This window comes from Hippocampus guttulatus, chromosome 1 (assembly GCF_054856545.1).
Source record: "Hippocampus guttulatus isolate MCC_2025c chromosome 1, RoL_Hgut_1.0, whole genome shotgun sequence".
Taxonomy (NCBI): domain Eukaryota; kingdom Metazoa; phylum Chordata; class Actinopteri; order Syngnathiformes; family Syngnathidae; genus Hippocampus; species Hippocampus guttulatus.
Window position 1 is genome coordinate 25818032 of NC_141261.1, and position 20519 is coordinate 25838550.

The following is a 20519-nucleotide window of genomic DNA, read 5'->3' on the forward strand; positions in this document are numbered from 1 at the left end:
TGGCTGATCGGCGCCAGTGAAGGGATACAGCCACGGACTCAAGGCCACCTGAAATTGTTGGCGGCCGTCCCTCCAAAACAAACAACGCTATTTGGACCCCTTTCCCCTGGATGGAAGGTATGCACGGAAGCTAGTGCCCCCACCATCACCCCCTCCTTCTCGGCCATGGACTGATAAGCCAGGACTGTCTTCATGAGCAGACCTTGACGAAGCAGCTGCGGCCTGATCACGCATACACAACCAGACAATCACACGCGCATACACATCCTCATCATCACCGTCTTCATCGTTCCTCTTCTTTTCCCCCGCGACGTGGAATGATCTGCGGAGCGCACGGCGGACCGTGCAGCTGGTCGGACGGGCCGCGTCGCGGTCACCCCCCCCCCCCCCCCTCTTCCCATTCATCCTCCCCCTCATTACATGTTATGTCTTGTGACTTGTTGTAACTGTCATATGCTTATTTATGTGCTAGGGTCTTTTTTTATCCTGGACTTAAATTATCCTCAGAAGAGGATAGTTCGAGCGTGTTTTTTTTCCCCTCTCCCTACCTTGTGATTTCCTTTCTGAACTCTGACTGTAAATTTCCCCATTGCGGGACAAATAAAGGATATCTTAATATATATATTTAAAATCAATATTATTAAAATGTGAGTGAGTTCACTTTTGTGCAAAAAATGCCATTTTTATTCACGAGGGACCTTTGCAATGGGAAAAATTTATCAGTTTTTTTTTAAATGTTTCAAACACTTTGTTGTTGGGTTAGAATTGTGGAACTTATTTACTTGCATTAAGAAATGTATTTTGAAAAATGAAATATATTCAGGGCATGTATTTTGTACATATTTTGTCAAGTCAAGTCAAGTCAAGTCAACAGTATTTATAGAGCACTTTCAAACAGCCATCGCTGCATACAAAGTGCTGTACATGGAGCAATTTAACATGCACAATAAACAGTAAGACAAATCGGTAATAAAGGCGGTAGAAAGCACCAAACAGTAAAACCAAGAACAAATCTAAGTCATGCTGAGTCGAATGCCAAAGAATACAAGTGAGTTTTGAGGAGGGTTTTGAAGATGGGCAGCGAGGAGGCTTGCCGAATGTTTAGTGGGAGGTCATTCCAGAGAGAGGGACCAGCAACAGAAAAGGCTCGATCCCCTCTGAGCCTCAGTTTAGTTCTTGGTACCTCTAATAAAGTCTGGTCCACAGACCTGAGGCGCCGGGCAGGTGTGTAGGGGCGGATGAGCTCAGAGAGGTAAGGTGGCGCGAGATTATTCAGAGATTTGAAAACAAATAAGAGGATCTTGAAAATAACTCTAAAATGAATGGGGAGCCAGTGAAGGGATGCCAGAGTAGGAGTTATGTGCTCCCTCTTACGAGTACCAGTCAAGAGGCGAGCGGCGGCATTCTGGACCAGCTGAAGGCGCTTAATGGAGGACTGGCTGACTCCAAAGTAAAGGGCATTGCAGTAATCGAGCCGGGATGTGACAAAGGCATGAATTACCATCTCAAAGTGTTCATGTGAGAGGAGAGGTTTTATTTTGGCCAGCTGTCTAAGGTGAAAGAAGCTGGATTTAACAACGGCACCAATTTGCCGATCGAGTTTGAAATCACTGTCCAGTTTAAGGCCCAAGTTTGAGACTGTTGACTTAAGATAAGGAGACAGGGGGCCCAAGTCTACAGGATGGAATGTACAAGGGCCACTGGGACCAAACAATATCACCTCTGTCTTCTTTTCATTGAATCTCAAGAAATTTTGTGCCATCCAGGTTTTGATTTCTTCCAGACAGGATAGGAGTGGCCTTAATGAGAAGGCGTCTTTCTTGCTCAGTGGGACATAGATCTGGCAGTCATCTGCATAGCAGTGGAAGGGAATACCATGTTTCCTTAAGATGGAACCCAATGGGAGCAGATACAGCGAGAACAGCAGAGGCCCCAGAATTGAGCCCTGTGGAACACCACATGACAGGGGAGCAGTGCGTGACTCTTTGTCCAAAATGTGTGGTCCTATTCATTTCCTCAAAGCTCGACTGCTCTAACAGGCTCTTCATCTGGGTACCTGACAAGTCCATCCAGAAGGTGCAATATATCCAAAACAGCACTGCCAGGATCCTGACGAGAAAGACGTAAATAGGAACATATCAACCCCATTCTCCATTCACTGCACTGGCTCCCTGTTTCATCCCAGATCATTTACACGCATCTGTTACTCGCCCATAAATGCATCCACTCTGGAACAGCCTTCCAAGCTACTTGAGGGCTCCCCGGAAACTGGACTCTTTTAAAACAGGCCCAAAAAACATTTTGTTTAGAAAGGTCTACACCTTTGAATTATTAATAGGATTTTAACCCTGTTGTGTTGTTGCTTTTCCTATTGAATATATTTTTGTTTACTTTTAACTTTTTAAGTCTGTAGCACGTTGAGATCATGCTGACGAAAACTGTATTATAAACTCAATATATTGTTATGATGATGATGATGATGATTACCGGTATCTTGTTTTTGTGGCTTGGCTCTGGATGAAGGCGGACAATTTTTGTTCTTCTCCTGCTCCCGTCCCTGCTTGCTGACATGGTCTATGTGCTGTCTTCTGTCTCAACTTATTCTAACCTGTATTTTTCATCTGAATACTGTCAGTGTTTATGTTTTCAAATAAACACTTTTTTTAACAACATTGTGTCCTGGTGAGCTAGAGCTATTTCTTGAACAGACCACTCATGTGGTCCTTAGGGGCTACCTGGTGCCCATTGACACCCCGTTGGAGACCCCCTGCACTACATTAATTGACTAGCAATTGTGAAGGATTGATACACTGTTCAATGAGACATGTCAACTCCACTCAACTCATCAGTCCAGCACCAATATTAGTTACTTCTTTGCAGAGTATAAAGAATATGACTGTGAGTACTGTCACGGTGTATTGTCTCTCTATATGTTAGTATTAATGTTAAATATGATAGCAATGCAACAAGGATGCTACTTTGTATTTAGTGGTAGCTTTAACCCCTTAAAGTCTAATTATCTTTGTTTTATGTTTAGTTTGTCAGTGTTTCAACCGGTATTGTAACTCAAGTAGGTAAGTAAGTTGTACGTAGAGTATATATTGGGACAGTAGCGCGTCAAGTCAGTGTGTTGAAGCAGGATGCGTGACTTTAACCAAAGTGATGAATGCATGAATTGTAGGATACCAAATATTAGGATTCTAAAGATCAATATGTACTTGAGTGTGACATTACAAAACTCTATTGTGATGACGTATTAGGCAAATAATATGACATTGTGTTACTAAGAGCTGGTGGAACCATTTATTTTTTTTACCACTTGCTCACATCTCAATGCACCTCTCGATCCAGCCCACTTGTGACATCAGCGATTCTTGGCTTTGGAGCAGTCTCAAGCACAAATACAGCCTTCACACGCCAACACTAACATTATGTCAGATGCATTTACTGACATGACTAACTTTCCAGCGATTGTACTACCTTTACGTCCCTCGTTGCTCCGTTGCCTTTTCTATTAGTTGCCGTGGAAACCAGATCCCTTCTTTCTTCTCCTCCTTAGTGGCAGTAGCATCTCCTCCAGGTAAGTGATCGCGATAGAGAAGACCAACACGGCTCGCCCAATTGCAGCTACACTAGGCTCCAGATCATAAATCCATTCTGAAATCCAACAAAAATATAACGTCATCATCGCCACTGAGATGGTGGAATACAACTAAATTCAGCTGGAATATTCACAAATTGAACCAAGACGACCCAAATGTCATCCATTTCACTACATATCATTTGAAAGTCAACCTTTTTTTTTTTTCTTACTGACCTTGAGTCTTAACTGTGACTGGCACCATGTAGCACTCACTCAATAGACCACTGTTTTGGAGTAAAGACACCCCATTGTGGACATACTGTTTCAGTTTGGAGACATGTGGGTGGGGCTTAGCCTCTGAAACTCAGGGATTGGATAGTATCTCACTCAATCATCAACTATTACATTATTTGTCAATGCTTGACTAATTAATAGCAGACCTTGATGAACGTAGCAATAAACAGTGAAAAAAAACCATATTCAAGCATAAAAACGTATGAATATGAACTTATTCTCTATTCAGTGTATTTGCAGTCAATTTTCCACTTAAAGTATGTAAGTGCATGACGGTATTTTTTTAAATCAAGTGCCTGAAAGTGCTTTTCTCACAAATGTTAAACTATTTGCACATATTTTGTTCAAAGGGCCTTCAACAGAATTCAGTTGAAAAGATGAGACTTTAGTCATGCCATCCTGCTATGTCAGGCTAAAGCTAAGACCAGTGAGCTACTGGTGACTTATGCTAACATGCTAATATTTAGTCGCTACATGGAGCTGCCACAGTATTATGGGCACTTACACACTATCATGAACTCCAGCTCTGTGTCCAAATATTATTGTTGTTATTTATTATAAAGGCAGTGGTGCCCGGCCATTCAACTGTCTATTTCATGGCCCAAACCATTCGGGTACATCGTTCAGGCCAGTCTTAGGCCCATTAAAAAAGAGCACTACATCTCTCTGGTCATACATCAGTAAGCTTTCCGGCTTGTGGCCAGCGATTGAATATTCATTTTCTCAACGACGACCTGATTGATAGAAATTCGTTCCCAGCCTCTGGTGTTTGGGTTTTTTTTGGTTTGTTTTGCTTCTGGAGTGTGCAATGTCCTACAGGGACTCGTACTACCAGATTCAAGTGCACAGCCGAAACGAATGCTCCAGTCCTGCAAAGCATAGGCATAGCTAGCATAAGAGATGGGAATGAAGGGCTCTGGGCCCTCGATGAGGAGCTCAGATGGTTTATCGGCCTCCTCCATTGCCTTGGACTTCCTGATCACCAAGTATCCATGCAATGAGAAGATTGTTTCTCTTCCCCAGTTCAAACCGTATTGCATGCCATTGCCTAATTTGTTGCTGAACCCCCTCTTCAAGCAAAATCTTTATCACCAGGTGAAGACTTCTGTCTGGAGGATGGTATTCGGTTGGCCCAAAAAGAGGGATTGCTGAATGGGAGACCAAGCGGTCTTCGGGTACGATATCAAATCATGTGTGAGCCATCTATTTTTAAGTGTAATGTTTTCAAATTTGTTTGAAATTATTTTTAAGTGTTTCTGGATTTATGTTTAAGCATATTTACAGTTAAATTGCAAATCGGGGCAATTCTAAAAAAAAAATACGTTTAGGGTGCATCAATAACTTGTGGTTTGTCACTCTTGACTTTCTCTCCCCCACATATGGCAGGGCTTACCTGTATTGCGGTTACCTCAATGAGAGAGACAAGCATACAGTATTTGGAACAGCTTTCGGTATGTATTTTGTCCCTTTGTAAAAATGGTCATGACACATGTCCAATGAAATAAATACTAAATTAAGCTTGAGTGCCACAAAAGTCAGACTACAGCCTGCTGGTCTCTTGCTCCAATAGTTCTAGACCCATCTGTGCTTCATCTCCCAGGCCCTTTCGCTCATCCAGTCCTTGGTTTTCCTCACAGCCGAACGCTCCGCCCCAAGTACCAAACACAAATGAGCCAGTTTGAGCCGGTTTCGCTCCAGGTAAAGCCGCGTGTCTTTCTCCAGCTGGTCCAAGGTCCCCGGGCGGCTCTCGTCAAGGGACACCTCAGCACTCAGCATGGGATTGAAGCGGAAGTAGACATCGGCGGGCAGCAGGTCATCCAAAAGGGTGTGGACCCCCTCAGTGTCCGTGGCACTGCTGATCAGGTTACTAATTTTGGCTCTCAAGCTGGTAGAGGTGGCAGGGCCCCTCTTGGCGTTGTCATAGCGACCGGTGCCAAGGGACAGCACACATTGGAATGCGTCTTTGGGCCACAAGAGTCTGCTTTCATGCACAGCTAAGGCGCAGGGGTTGTTCATGATAATCCCTCCATCCTACAATGAAGAGAAACTCTTCAGCTCCATAATACACTGCGGAATTCATCTATCCATTCCAGCAAGAACAATGAAATGCATTGCCACGAGCAGCACACCTCATCCTAATTCCACCATTGAGAATTTGTTCGGTGGTGTGGCGCGAGGCTTTTCTCATGTCAAATACGGGCCTCGGCCCATGCAGCCGCGCTTGGAGAAACACGGCTGGAGGTTACACATTGTTCCCACCTGGTGGATGTCGCTTTGCAACAGGAATTCTTGAAAGTAGCCCGGGGCGGCCGATGACGCTCTCACTGCCTGCCACATGGGATAGCCGGACCCTCCTGCGTAGCGGCTCAGAGATCCCGCTCTGTGGTTGTAATTGCAGAAGATGAAGGCTTTTGGGCTGGTGCCCCAATTGACCACAGCACTGACAGCTGAAACCTGAACACACCCAATAAATAGGAGCAGCTCGTTGAAGCGTGATGCATGATTCTCCTTTTTCTGTGTTCCTACCTTGGGACTTGACTCATGTCTGGCTGTTTTGATGAGCACTCCATCACCAAGCTTCTCTCTGAATACAAGGAAAGCATGACGCTTCACGCTACACTTCACATCGACACAGTTTGCCAGAGTCCCTTGCGTGTACCTGAGGATGGTCTCCCATGTCTCTGTGTTATAGTACGAGTGACTCCAACCCATTTTTACGGTGCCAACCAAACGATTTTGCCGGAAAACTTCAGAGCCAAAACGCCGATACATGTCAGCACACTCGTCCAAGGAAAAATGGGCCAAGCCGAGCATGAAAGCTAACACAGCCCCTGTAGCCAATTAAAATGTGACATTTGGGATTATAATTTACAGCCAAATTAGTGTCAAAGCACCTGCGGTTCATGGCTTGGTCACCTGTGCTGACGCCACAAATGTAGTCAAACAGCTGATGAATCTTTTTTCCTGTCTGCGCTTCCAGCAGCTTCAACACCTGCAGAGGCACCACACCTCTGGAAGGCCATACAACAAAAGTGCGTGTGGCATGACATGAGAGAAAGCCGACCGGCCCGCTCTGTGCCCACTGTGATTTCATCTGGGGCTTCCCTCCAGCACTCATTTACATGGCCTGACCTTGTACCTCCACCATCAATGGAGAGCACCTTGATACCATGGCCTTTGACAGGGTCCACATATCCGATGAGAGCCAGCGCTTCTCTGATGGCCGTCTGGAGAGCTTGGTTGTCTCTATAGAATCGCCGCTGTCTCAGCAATGTCACAGCTGTTTTCTCCTGGAAGATATCAGCGATTTAACAGAGATTTGAGTACAAACACAATATATATATATATAGCAGTCGAGCTTTGAGGAAATGAATAGGACCACACATTTTGGACAAAATATGTACAAAATACATGCCCTGAATATATTTCATTTTTCAAAATACATTTCTTAATATATATATTTTCAAGGTGTTGCTTGAATGTCCATGAAGCTTTTGGCCGTTTTCCTTCATATTTTCAACAAAACAATGAATTAAAATAAGATTATGTGAAGTATGAAAGACTTCATGTTTTCAACTACGTGTTCACATATTTTGACGTAATCCAGTATTGTTAAATGCACTGCAAAACCCAGCACAATGAGAATTTGGGCTCTATTTTTGTCACCAACGTAACTCTGGCGTGCCACCTGGCACACCTCCGCGCGGAGATAGATTTGAGCTGATGTTGGTGATGCCGCAGGTGAGCACAGGCCGGCGGATCTGTGAATGGGAGGGCCGTGTTGCTGTGGGAGTGGTCAGAGCTGACTTCAATCATGGCCATTCAAAGCAGGTCCTTTCATTCACTTGAGATGATGTGCGAAATCACACTACACAATAATAACCTGACACAATGGATGTGCCGCAGACAAAACGTACTGTGTCATGACCCATTTTGAGTTGTCTTGACGTAGCATGGCCCGTGTTGGGTGACATACTCAACAAATGGACTGGAATGCTTCATGACCATGATACAAAACATCTGACATGTCAGTATTTTTGTTCATCATGCTGTATAGTGTGGCATGTCCTACGATTGGTTCCTTGGCATTGACCAATCATGAGCGAAACACCCGTCACTTTCTGAGCAATGCTCCCTAGCTGCTTTTTCTGCGTGACAGATCTTGCGAGATACAAGTGCGGGTCCATGCAAGAACTTGTACTGATGCATTCAAGTCAAATTTAGCTTGTGGTAAATTGTCTAATTTTATAAATGTTATAACTTTGTTACAACCGCTGCACTAGCAATGAGCTAGCTCGGCTTAGAGTTATCAGTGAAACCATTACCACAAACAACCACGGAGGTGGCTGTTTGAAACAGTTGTATTCCATCCATCCAGCCATTATTCAAGCCGCTTATCCTCACAAAGGTTGCAGGTGCGCTGGAGCCTGTCTGAGACATCTTCGAGCAGGAGGCAGGTTGCACCCTGAACTGGTCGCCAGCCAATCACATGGTACACATAGAAAAACAACCATCCACACTCACAATCCCATGTGACCTCCACACAAGGTCGATCCCCTCAACCTCTGCACTGCGAGTCGGCTGGATGTGCTAACCAGTCGTTCACCGTGCCGCCCTTCCCGCAAACAATCTCCATGGAATAGAGCTAAACAGACACATACTCACATACTATATATTTGATATATTTAACTATAAAATAGTCGAGGTGATAAAAAACAATTGTGAGTAGGTAAATCAATAAATACTTTCTAAGCTCAAATGTATTTTGTGTATAATAGCCTCTCCTCAAACAGAAGGATTGAAGGGAGATGTTCCATTCCGCCCGGCGCTGCACACTTCTGGCTTACGGATTTACAACTGCAGACCAGCAGGTGGAAGTGTATGCTGTGACACATGTCGTGACTAACGGCAAGTTTATGCACCGAGAGAAAACCAAGCTGTCCAGCGTCGTGATAACATTCTATGAAAGATGGGTTTTCTTTGACACGAACCTGCCACATCAAAGCTTTACGTGAAGGGTGACGTCGCAGGTGTTCATTCAGCATCTCCACGCAGGTGGTCACCCCCTCTGCAGACGAAGCCTGTCTCAGGTTCTCCATCAACCCACAGAGCGCTTCCTCAGCTTGCTTGTGACTTAAGAATAGCTGACGGCGTGCAACACAAAAAACTATTTGGAGCATTTCCAATCAATGAATATTGGGAGACTATTTCAGCTTTTCTGATGAGACATCCCATTTTGTTCCTCACCTTTTGACTGAAGGCTGCTTCTGGGGGTGCCATTTCAGGTTTTGGCACTCTGTCCTGCGGCTTGGGACCCCGGTTCAGGTAAGCCCCCAGCAGGTCAGGAATGGCTCTTGTGGGGTGACGAAAGCAGTCCGTGAATGGGATTGCTTCCGGTCTGTCTGCAGCGGGCCAGTCAGTCTCCTCCTTGAGATTCCTGCTGGTTTTGTGCAAATGGTGATTCATGTGACTTGACATCTGCCATTGGGTCTCCCTAAAGTCGGTGGAGTTGTGGCTGCAGTGAAAAAGTCCGCTCTCGGGGCTGATGGGGTCTTGCTCGTGTTGCGTCGTGCCACCTTGGATGCGCGAGGTCGATTGTGGTGAAGATTCGGGTTGACGCTGACGGTGGGCGTCATCAGCAGCCTTGGCACCAAAGTAACTGTTGATGTGTCTTGCGAATTGACGATAGCCCTCCTCCCAGCTCTTACTGTGGTTTAGTTGGGCAGCTGCCTGGTCGGCGCTTGATTTTAAGTGAGACATTTCAATGTCCTCGTAATACATGACAGGATGGCTTTGTGTTTTTCTCCTCCTCGATCCTTTTGTCATTTCCTCTTTCTCTGGAACTTGCAATTTGGCAAAAGCCTGTGAGAAGACTGAGTTAATGTGAGTGGCAACGTAATTGTAGCTTTCGCCAAATCTTGTTGCCAAAGAACTAATGTGGAAGAGTTGCAGTCCAGCGTTTTCCTGGGTTGCGAGACCCAAGTCCTTTTGTTTGTCTCTGTGCGATTGTGCTGTTGCGTCGTTAGACTCAGATAAAGGTCTCTGTGGAGATGCCAGTTGACTTTGACAGCGCCGCTGTGTTCGGCTGAAATATGCTGTAACACTTCCAGCCCGAGATACAAGGTCCTTATTTGGGAAATAAATCTTAACGTGTTGGCACAATTGATTTAAAGACTGACCCGGGTAAGCTCCGTGAGAACTCATTTCCAAACAGTTGGTTTGTGCTACAACGCAGGTTGAGGGCAAGTGCCATCTCACAACTTGGCGACCTTTCACTTTGTTAAAAAAATCGTGTTCGAGGAGATGAAAGACACAAATGTCTCTGTATCGTTTTACATTTGTAAAAATAGCTTGACATGCAAATGTGGAGATTTGAGGAGCAGGTATTGATGAATATCGGTCAAGGTGGATCGGCTGACAGGCCGGAGACCTTCTCAGGACAATCATGAAGTGTTTTAGTTTCGACTTTGAGCTCCAATTACTGTCCACGGGGAAACGGCCCATTGTTGACCTCAGATGATCAGTCCAAATTTGACTTCTGTATGCATGGGAGCAGATTAAAGCTGGTTCTGAGAAAAACAAGACCACATTTGTCAGGTTTATATGGAGTAACCAAAACGGTGTGACCACAATTAAATACAATTGCAAGGGTCATACTCAAAAACAATGTGGGTATTTTGAACTCTCCCCCCCCCCTCCACACACACACACACGCGCACACAAAGGGTTATACAATTCATGCACAATGTAGTTGCTCCATCTAGCGGTGCAAATGGTAAGTTACAATTTCACTTACCTTTCAAAAATAACGTGCTCAATGTGGCAAAAATGTTTGGAGACACCGTTTTCCTTCTCTGTTTTAAACACACAGAGAATCCATGGGAAGAGAATAGGGCATGTTGATTACATGCTGAATGAATTTTCTTTTCAACAATAAATACATTCTAGCCATGCTCTTCCATAAACTCACTCAGGATCATATCGGAATGCAACATGAAACCTCAAAGTAATTATCTTAGCACGGGAGCATGCCCTTGGGTGGCCTTGTTTCTTTTCACACGTTCTTAGCTGAATCCAAGAGCCCACTAGAAAAACAAACAAACAAAAAGAGCACAATTACATTATGCAGTTGTTAGTGGTGACTTACCTCGGAGAAGGTCAAGACACAACGTAGCTAATATCTGCTCCAACCTTGAACAACATCTGCTCATATTTACCTGAAAAAAAAATCAGCTTCTTCTGCTCTTATATGTCCGTGTCAACCAGTAAGTTATTGTAATGATTATTTTGAATGACAATCCCATTTGTAAGAGTGTCCGCAGCGCTATTCCACTTGTTTGGATACTTAAGAGTAACGCCTTCCTGTCCAAGGATGAATTTGATTGGATGGACTGCGCATGGAGAGGGTTGGGGGAGTTATGTTGCAGGGGCTCTGTATGTCTTGTCGTGACCAGTGTTGAGTCAAAGTAAACAGGCTTACAGTAAGGTCATGTCACGTGCTTGGTGCCATTGCTGCATGACTGCTGGAAACACACTCAGTGAGTTAATGTGAGCTCCGACTTGCGTCAAAACACAGCACACACACAGCCCTCGAAAATGAACATGGTGTACATTTTGTAAACACTTTTGTCCTCCAGAGATTATGTACACGCACGCGCGCGCGCACACATACACAAACATGGGTGTATATTTATATGTAGTCACAAATACCCGTCTGCCGTTGTTGACGTACAACGTTGCTGTTTATTTTTACATCCAGCACGCATTGACTAATAACTGCACCTTCCAAAAAAAAAGAAAAGAAAAAACATGCTGATTGCAGCACATGATGTCAGATTTTTCTTTTTTTTTTTTAATTGTCACAATTACCAGTCGACTATCTACACACAATCTAGATTGTAACCTGAAATGACAACTTGTGGGCAGCTAAAAAATGTCTTATTCTCTTATCTTTTTAATGATTCCAATATTCTGCTAAACCCATAAAAACATTTGACACCATAAATAATTTCCAATACGACTTCCATCCATCCATTTTCCGAACCGCTTCATCCTCACTAGGGTCGCGGGGGTGCTGGAGCCTATCCCAGCTGTCTTCGGGCAGTAGGCGGGGGACACCCTGAATCGGTTGCCAGCCAATCGCAAGGCACACAGATACAAACAACCATCCACGCTCACATTCACACCTAGGGACAATTTTAGAGAGTTCAATCAGCCGGCCATGCATGTTTTTGGAATGTGGGAGGAAACCGGAGTACCCGGAGAAAACCCACGCAGGCCCGGGGAGAACATGCAAACTCCACACAGGGAGGCCGGACTTTATTTTTTTAAATCGTCTTGTCAAGCAATCAAGCAAAAAAAGATAACTGGCAGTTTGAGAGAGACATTTTCCATCCAGTGAAGATTACCAATCATTGTTGCTATATGCCGCATTAGTGTCTGGACATGGGAGACACTGGGTTGGAATGATCGCAGATCATTTCCTCTTCCTGCTCCATAGAGTGTGATTACTTGATAACTCGTTCTATTGGGCTGCTGTGTCCAAGGCCTTTTCATTGCCATTTTCAGGCCTTAGCATAGATGGGGAGTGGACGACAATACTGTCCTGAAGCCAAGTAGCTGGTGAAACGGAGTGCATGCTTCTAATTTGATCCTGGATACTTTGCTTCAGCACCTGAGTGTTTTCTCTCCTTAGGTCCATGCTGAGGTTCTCCCTCATAGTTCATCGCGTTTTCTTTTGACAGCGTCCCGTAGTGCACTCGTCTCCACGTCCGGTCCACTTTAGGCGGTTCCGGGCAAAAATGGCATAGAAATTGTCCATGAACGGTCTTACTGGCGGCCACATCATGAAGCGGCCCAACCAACCCAGGCCTACGGCGCCATACATGACTGCGAATGCTGGGACCCCGCGGTGAACCTGCAGAGAACAATGAGCAATTAGAAAAAGAAAGCTCAATCAATGATGGTGTGTCAGACATTCGCTGCATATGACATCGTTTGGGACACAAACAATTTGACCCTCTGCAACTTCCACAAATAACAGGGGTACATACTGTAAGTACATACATAGCTGCCAATCAGTGGGAAATCACACCAACTAAAGTGCAGACTACAGCCAGAATGTAAACAAATCTTGGCTTGGCCACTTCCTACACATTACTTCCATGTAAACGTGGACTGCACTTTTTCACTCAACTTATCAGATAGAACGATAAACACAGCCATGTTTAAAAATTAAAGCTGAGTGCTTTCTAGCCAGTAACATCACACGTGCTAAGATGTCGGAAAAATCCAATTATACAGTCCCTGTTGATGCTGCAACATTCAGTATTTCAAAAACAGCTCAGCGTCTGCAGGCGTTACAACTTGGTAAAAGTAACACCTTTTCATCTGTTTTCCATATCATTCATGAAACATATGTCCGAATTGATCTTGCGACAACTTGGTATGGTACAGCCTTTTTCAAATCGGGTAATCGAAAGAGGCGAGCACCTGTTTTTTTGTTTTTTGAAGCATGTGCGACACTGCGGATAATTATGCTTGCGAAAAAACGTTCCGTTTACACCGCACCATCCTTGCCGTCATAATATTTCCACAGGCAAGGAAACTGCCAGCTGTTTTATTTTGCACATCAGACAGCCACGATGGCTCACACACTGGCGCAGACACTTCCCCACACGTCTGCGCCAACACATGACAGCAGCCCAAACGACCACACAAATTGGCTGCAAAACACATCGTGAGTTTGAGTTTTATTTTTTTAAACCTCACGAGGCGAAACAGAATTTTTTTTTTAAGATACTTGCTTCAGGATTTCATGAGACAAAAATAAAATAAATGTTTATGTTTTTCGTTTTGTCACATGGTGTTTGTTGTTACTTTGTGTGGACCTGATGTGGACCGTTTTCAGCATTTTTTGGCCACGACATTCGTAAAAGGAGAAGAATCTGTGCTTGGTAGTTGCACCTTCTCGGCCGCATACGTGTACCAGCACTGACTTTCATTGGGAGGAACGTCGGCGCTATTTGACTATCACCGCTGGATAGCCCCTGGGGTGCTTGTGTTTTTGCGCCTGTAATGGAAAGTATTTTTTACAGCCCCGTCACAGATGGCTTTCGGAGCCGAGGATGAGAAGAGGAGCGTCGGCACGGATGCATACTTGGAACTGAGAGTTGCCGCTTTGAATTGAAACGGATTTAGATAGGACAGGAGAAATCCACTGGTGAAAGGACACTTTGATTCTCTCCTCTTACATCTAGAACCACTTCAAACAACAAAGCGTATGCAGGAAAAATGGTGAAGATTGCATGACTGTCCGTGTTTGATGTTATCAATCCATCAATCAAACTTTATGTGTTGTGTTATATTATTTCGTTATTATATCTTAACTGTTTTGTAAAGAGCTTTGTTACAGCTGCAGCTGTTCTGAAAGTGCAAAATAAATTAAGATCTATTGTATTGTATCATAGTTCTCTGACACCTATTGGGCTTTGCTGGTGTCTTAGACCATTCCAGAAAGAGCAAAAAAAAGGTCATCGGGTGTGTTTTTGAGCAAACAGGATCAATTCCATCGGACAACAAAAAAAAAGTGAACAGGCGACTCTGTGAATGGTGAAGCACAACTACATGGGGAATTACTGTCCTGTCATTGAATTAGTGCAATAGTACTGCTGGGAAATAGGTGAACAGGAATATTAAGTGACCTGGTGCCTCTCATCAATCACATGCATTTCCTCCATGGCCGCCTCAAAGCTGACTCCTTTGCATTTGGCTCCGTCATAGCCAGGAAGGGAGATATCTACAAACTCCACTTTTTCAGGCTGGTTCTTCTGCAAAAACTGAAGGAATCGGATTTCTGTCACACATATGGGACAAAGGCCATCGTACAGCACCTGCGGCAGAGAACAACAAACGCTTGCTTAAATAAAGGTTCAGGTCACGTTCATGAAAACAGCAACCTGGAATCCGAGACAGCACGTACTGTGATGTACACCCTCCAAATTGAAGACTGCACTTGCTCAGAATGTGGGATTCCAGGACATATTCTATTTCAAAACACTCTGTCATCTGAAGCATGCCGGGTGTGTTTGCAGAGTGATGCTTTCCAGATGGTTAGCCATGAATGATGTGCCATGACTTCTGCCTGAGTGACAAGCACTAGGCGTGTTCAGTCTTTGCACCGGTATGAAAAATCCAGGAGCAGGTGGTCGTCCGCGTGCAGTATTAGTGACAGCACTGACATATAAAACTACAGCCAAATATAACTGTAGGGTCCACTTTGCCCAGAGGCTTCAGTCCGCGAGGACAATCTGCTGCTAAAAGTTGAGCCAGCCAGGAGGATCCTTGATCGAGCGTTTTCAAGGTGATGAGCGTTTTGTGATTTTCGTGTGCTCATCGCTCCAGGTGCTTGCTGAGTTAAAACAGCAATAAACGCTTGTAAAAGATGAACATTGCCGTGCTGACTAATAACATGGCATCTCAGGGTAGCTCTCCAGCTAATAACAAAAAACGATTATGTGATATTGAAAATTAGCACATTTAGGTCACAGTTCGGCTCATTTTACACCCTATTTGACGCATAACAGAGCCTGCTTGACTTGATGTGAGCTAACCACTGTAAACATGTGCATGCATTCCTTTTAAAAACTTAACAACACATCGTAACAGCAAAAATCATCGGTGACAAGTGTACCGTGTTAATAGGAACTCACCTTGACAGGGACCTTTGGAAGTTGCTCTCTGCAGACGAGGGCGCGTGACACGATACGCGCGGGTAGTCTGGTTAAAGCCGACGCGAGATGATGTAGTCTCACGCTGGGAAACATTTTGTACTCGAAAGGCAAACGTCGCAAGGCTGATCACAAAAGTTCACGCCATAAAATAAAAACACACACGAGTTCTTCCGGCGTTTGGTAACGGCAACCGCTCGAGGGGGCGTGCTCAAAACCCCAAACGCTGTGTGAGTGTGTCACTCACGGACGGCCGTCATTGGATTCCGCGGTGTCTGTGCCCGCCCTCTGCTTCCATACGTCAAAGCGGGCGCCATCTTGCTGCAGTCATGACCGTTGGCAGTCCCTGTGGCAGACGGCGGTAGTATTTCTGACCAAATATCTACGACCAACCTTTATACCTGTATTTAGATTGGCTACCAAGAATGGTTGTTTGAGTGGGCACATTGCAGCATACAGTCAGTCTCCTTTTCCAGATGCTACATGGTGGAAGATAAATAATAAATAAAGTAATTCATTGAAGTAAAAATTTGCATTTTAAATGTATGAGGTACAGTAAGTGCAAAAAATGTTTGTTATGAAAAGAAAGATATGTTTACTACTCGCGGCACGGTGGGCGACTGGTTAGCACGTCCGCTTTTGCGTGTTCTCTCGATGCCTGTGTGGATTTTCTCCTGGACTTTCTCCTCCCACTGTCACGGTTTCTGTTTTCGGTCTAACCAGCAGGTGGCATGAGCGGACTTCTGTGCACACCTGCTGCCAATCTATGATTAGTACACTCTGTATTTAAGGACCCCTCTGCTATGCCCCGGTTGTCGGAGTATTGCCTTTTTGCCTTGCTGCTTCCTTGCTCATAGACTGCTTTTGCTATAGACCTCGTCGTGTTTCGCTTTTAAACTCTCGGTACCTAGTATTTTGTAAGTATGGTTTTTATTTTGTGATTTGGCTTTCGCTTGCGTGTATTTGCTGCATTGTTTTTTGTTTGCCTTCGCGGTTCTTATTTTCCTCCCTTGCCTTTTGTGCAAGTGCTTTTTGTTATTCGTTTTTGTGCCCTCTGGTCCTTGTTTTGACCAGCACTTTATGTTACTTCTTTGGCAACGCGATTTTTGTATATTAAACCCTTTTTGCTACGGAGACCTTGTCTGGTGTCTACACTTCTGGGATCCCAACTTTATTCGGCTTCCCCGAAACGTGACAGAATACTCCGACCAACATGGATCTCGTAGCCCCCAAAAGATTATGACCGCCTTGACCAGCCAAGGACAATTAGTGGGTCAGCAGGAACAAGATCTCGCGGAACGCAGGGGAATGATCTCCCTGCTGGCTCATCGGCTCGAGAATTTGGGTTCACGAGTGGAGCAAAACGCTACCACAGGAACACCATTCCCCCTGACCGGGGAGCGGGAACCAAATATTCCACACCCACCACGTTATGGTGGTGAACCTGGGCTCGGTGGACAATTTCTTCACCAATGCTCGTTGGTGTTCGACCAACAACCATACAGCTATGCAAAGGATAAAACCAAGGTGGCATTCATAATGAGTCTGTTGACTGGTCAGGCGGCGTCATGGGCGTTGGAAGTGAGCAATGCTAAACCCGGGCTTCGGTCTTCCTTCCCTGATTTCGTGGCAGAGTTTCGACGGGTCTTCCACCATCCAGTTATGGGAAGAGAGGCCGAAGGTCGGTTATTAGATTATCGGCAAGGAAAGCAATCAGTGGCCAAATACTCTATTTCCTTTCGTATTTTGGCTGCCCGAAGTAGTTACGTGGACCGCGCCCTTCGTGGATTGTTTCGTCGCGGTTTAAATTCTTCCTTGAAAGATGAACTGGCAACCCGCAATGACAGCACTACCTTGGAGGAACTCATCCACCTGGCCATCGTACTGGACCATCGTATGCGGGAAAGACAGCGGGAATGCGGAAGCGAAGGGGGTCCTGTTCGTTTCCAGCCCCGACATGCTGAAGGCCAGTCTGCTTCGGATGAGTCATCACGGTCGTCCGGATCAGAGCATCACTCCGGAACTGGGGCAGTCGTCGCAGAAGGGGAGCCTATGCAGCTGGTAGGAGGACGTTTGGGTCCCGAGGAATCCAGGGCAGGACTTCCCAGGAGACTCGAGCTGGACGGTACTCTTTATGGTCTATCACTGGCTATTCCGGTTCGGGCATTGGTGTATTCGGGGGCGGACGATTGCTTCATTGACACTGAAATAGCTAACTAACTGGGTTGTCCGGTAGAGGAGTTAAATGAGGTCAAAAGGGTTCACGATCTTGATGGGCGACTCCTGGCGGAAGTGAAACAGATCACAGGCCCTTTAATGTTGAGGTTATCGGGCAATCACGTCAAATATAAGAGGTTTTATCTGATGCGGTCCCGATCCGTACCATTAATCCTGGGGTTACCCTGGCTAAAGACACATAATCCAGTCATCTCATGGGAACGCCCCGCGATTGAGAATTGGAGTCCATTTTGCTATGCTCACTGTTTGCAGTCTGCTGCGGGGGGTAGAGGGCTTCCTCGTAATGACCCGCCTGAGTCTATTTGTTTAGATAAAGTCCCGAGCATCTACCATGATTTGCGACAAGTGTTTAGTAAGGACCGCGCTCAGTCCTTGCCGCCACACCGGCCGTACGATTGTGCCATCGACTTGCTCGCTAACACCCCTCTTCTGAGTTCTCGCTTGTATCAAGTTTCCCACAAGGAACAAGAAGCATTGAGGGAGTACATCGACAGCTCACTCTCTGCTGGCCTTATTAGACCATCTAGATCTCCTTTGGGGGCCGGGTTCTTTTTCATAGAAAAGGACAAGTCACTACGTCCGTGTGTAGACTATCGAGGACTTAGAGATCACCATCAAGAATAAATATCCACTTCCGCTATTAGATTCCGCGTTTGCCACTCTCCAATCTGCAACCACCTTCACTAAACTTGATCTACGTAGTGCCTACCATTTAGTCCGCATACGGGAGGGGGATGAATGGAAAACTGCATTCAAGACCCCACTGGGACATTTTGAGTATTTAGTCATGCCTTTTGGGTTGACCAACGCACCCGCCGTTTTTCAGAGTCTTCTTAATGACGTCTTGAGAGATTTATTGAACGTGTTTTGCTTTGTTTACCTGGACGACATATTGATTTTTTTTTCTCGTACGCTTCAAGAGCACCAACACCACGTCAGGCTCGTCTTGCAGCGTCTCTTGGAGAATCGACTCTTCGTTAAAGCAGAGAAATGCGAGTTTCATGTGGAGTCAGTTATGTTTCTTGGTTTTGTCATTGAGAAGGGTCAGCTGAGAGCTGATTCCGCCAAGACTAAGGCAGTGGTGGAGTGGCCTACACCCACCACTAGGAAACAGCTACAATGTTTCTTGGGTTTCGCCAACTTCTACCGACGATTCATCAAAAACTATAGCCAGAGAGCCCTTCCGTTAACCCGGTTGACATCAGTCAAGGTCCCCTTTAGGTGGGACTCGGATGCCGACAATGCGTTTTCCGAATTAAAGAAGGCTTTCACTAACTCCCCTGTTTTGCAACATCCTAACCCCGAAGATCCTTTTGTGGTAGAGGTGGACGCTTCAGAGACTGGAGTGGGGGCGGTATTGTCACAGCGTTCCCCAGTCGACCAGAGACTCCACCCTTGCGCCTTCTTCTCTCGGCGTCTCAGTCCCGCGGAAACCAACTATGATGTGGGAAATCGTGAACTGCTGGCAGTCGTTCCAGCTCTACAAGAATGGAGGCACTGGCTCGAGGGGACTAAGGAGCCCTTCACCGTGTACACCAACCACAAGAACCTTGCATACATTCGCTCTGCCAAGAGACTGAACTCACGTCAAGCCCGGTGGGCGCTACTACTTACGCGCTACAACTTTACACTCATCTATTGTCCAGGTTCCAAGAACATAAGACCAGATGCCTTATCACATATGAGAGGAGCAGCGAACCAGGGAGCATTCTTCCGGACCACTGCATCTTGGGGGCGCTTAGGTAGGAAATCGAGCGTAAGATCCAAGAGGCCCAAGACAGAACCCAAGTCCCGGCTGGCTGTCCTGCTGGGAAACTCTTTGTACCCCCACCTCTGCGCTCGGAGGTGTTGCAGTGGGGGCACTCGTCAAAGGTGGCTTGCCATCCTGGGATGAATCGGACCAGGCATCTCGTCTCTCAGCGGTTTTGGTGACCGGAGCTGCGGAAGGACGTTCTAGATTTCGTCAAGGCCTGCTCCACCTACTCCTGTAGTAAGGCCTCTCACCAGCCTCCGGCAGGGTTGCTCCACCCCCTTCCCGTTCCACCTCGACCCTGGTCCCACATCTCCATGGACTTTGTCACTGGCCTCCCTCCTTCCCGGGGAAAGTCCGTTATTCTTACCATTGTGGACCGCTTCTCTAAATCTGCTCATTTTGTTCCTTTGTCCAAGTTACCGTCTGCCCTGGAGACCGCTGACCTTCTCGTTCGCAATGTCTTCCGGCTCCATGGGATTCCAGTGGACATTGTGTCGGACCGTGGTCCCCAATTCATCTCCAGGGTGTGGAAGCGGTTCTGTCAGGCCCTGGGAGCCACGGCAAGTCTATCGTCAGGTTACCACCCGCCGTCCAACGGACAGACAGAGCGCATGAACCAGGACCTGGAGGTGGCTCTGCGTTGCGCGTGTCTCCATCGTCCCTCGTCATGGTCTATTCACCTGCCCTGGGTGGAATAGGTCAGTCTCCTTTTATGTCTGCCTATGGCTATCAGCCGCCGCTTTTTCCGTCACAAGAAGGGCAGGTGGAGGTCCCGTCGGTGCAGCTTCATCTGAGGCGGGCTCATCGCATGTGGAAGGAGACCAGGGCCGCGTTGTCTCGCACCGCCTCCAGGAACCGGATGATCGAGGATCGTCGTCGCCCGGCGCCAGCCTATCGGGTGTGGCTGTCGACGACGGATCTG

At 46.1% G+C, this 20519-nt stretch overlaps 3 protein-coding genes across 6 annotated transcripts in view; all 3 read right to left on the reverse strand.

The window, feature by feature from the left end:
* Positions 1–3578, reverse strand: part of LOC147211145 (neurofascin-like) — a 20139-nt gene extending 16561 nt beyond the window's left edge. Inside the window, exon 1 of one of the 2 annotated variants that reach the window (XM_086122614.1) lies at positions 2057–3139. In XM_086122614.1, the coding sequence (XP_085978740.1) occupies positions 2057–2190 (134 nt within the window). In that variant the 5' untranslated portion in view covers positions 2191–3139. Of the gene's footprint in view, positions 1–2056; positions 3140–3480 lie in introns of those variants that run through there. The other variant, XM_086122594.1, reaches the window with a different exon arrangement.
* Positions 3290–11533, reverse strand: LOC147211146 (calcium-independent phospholipase A2-gamma-like). Of its 3 annotated transcripts, XM_086122642.1 has the most exons (12): positions 11095–11325; positions 10848–10962; positions 10674–10731; positions 9125–10446; positions 8869–9021; positions 7010–7167; positions 6794–6888; positions 6537–6708; positions 6404–6461; positions 6137–6331; positions 3818–5908; positions 3290–3657 (listed from the first exon to the last, which is right to left on the reverse strand). In XM_086122642.1, exons 4-11 carry the CDS (start codon positions 10379–10381, stop codon positions 5450–5452), a joined length of 2547 nt encoding a protein of 848 aa, XP_085978768.1. In that variant the 5' UTR covers positions 10382–10446; positions 10674–10731; positions 10848–10962; positions 11095–11325; the 3' UTR covers positions 3290–3657; positions 3818–5449. The 3 variants fall into 3 exon arrangements, with proteins under 3 accessions (XP_085978768.1, XP_085978752.1, XP_085978761.1); XM_086122626.1 differs by having other exon boundaries at positions 6404–6708; positions 11095–11533; XM_086122635.1 differs by lacking the exon at positions 10848–10962 and having other exon boundaries at positions 6404–6708; positions 11025–11533.
* Positions 11534–11586: 53 nt separating this feature from the next.
* LOC147211147 (uncharacterized) lies at positions 11587–16255 on the reverse strand. The gene is made up of 5 exons (XM_086122654.1): positions 16209–16255; positions 16027–16085; positions 15589–15952; positions 14581–14769; positions 11587–12794 (listed from the first exon to the last, which is right to left on the reverse strand). The coding sequence occupies exons 3-5, from the start codon at positions 15700–15702 to the stop codon at positions 12600–12602; spliced, it is 498 nt and encodes a 165-aa protein (XP_085978780.1). The 5' UTR covers positions 15703–15952; positions 16027–16085; positions 16209–16255; the 3' UTR covers positions 11587–12599.
* Between the last annotated feature and the right edge of the window lie 4264 nt (positions 16256–20519).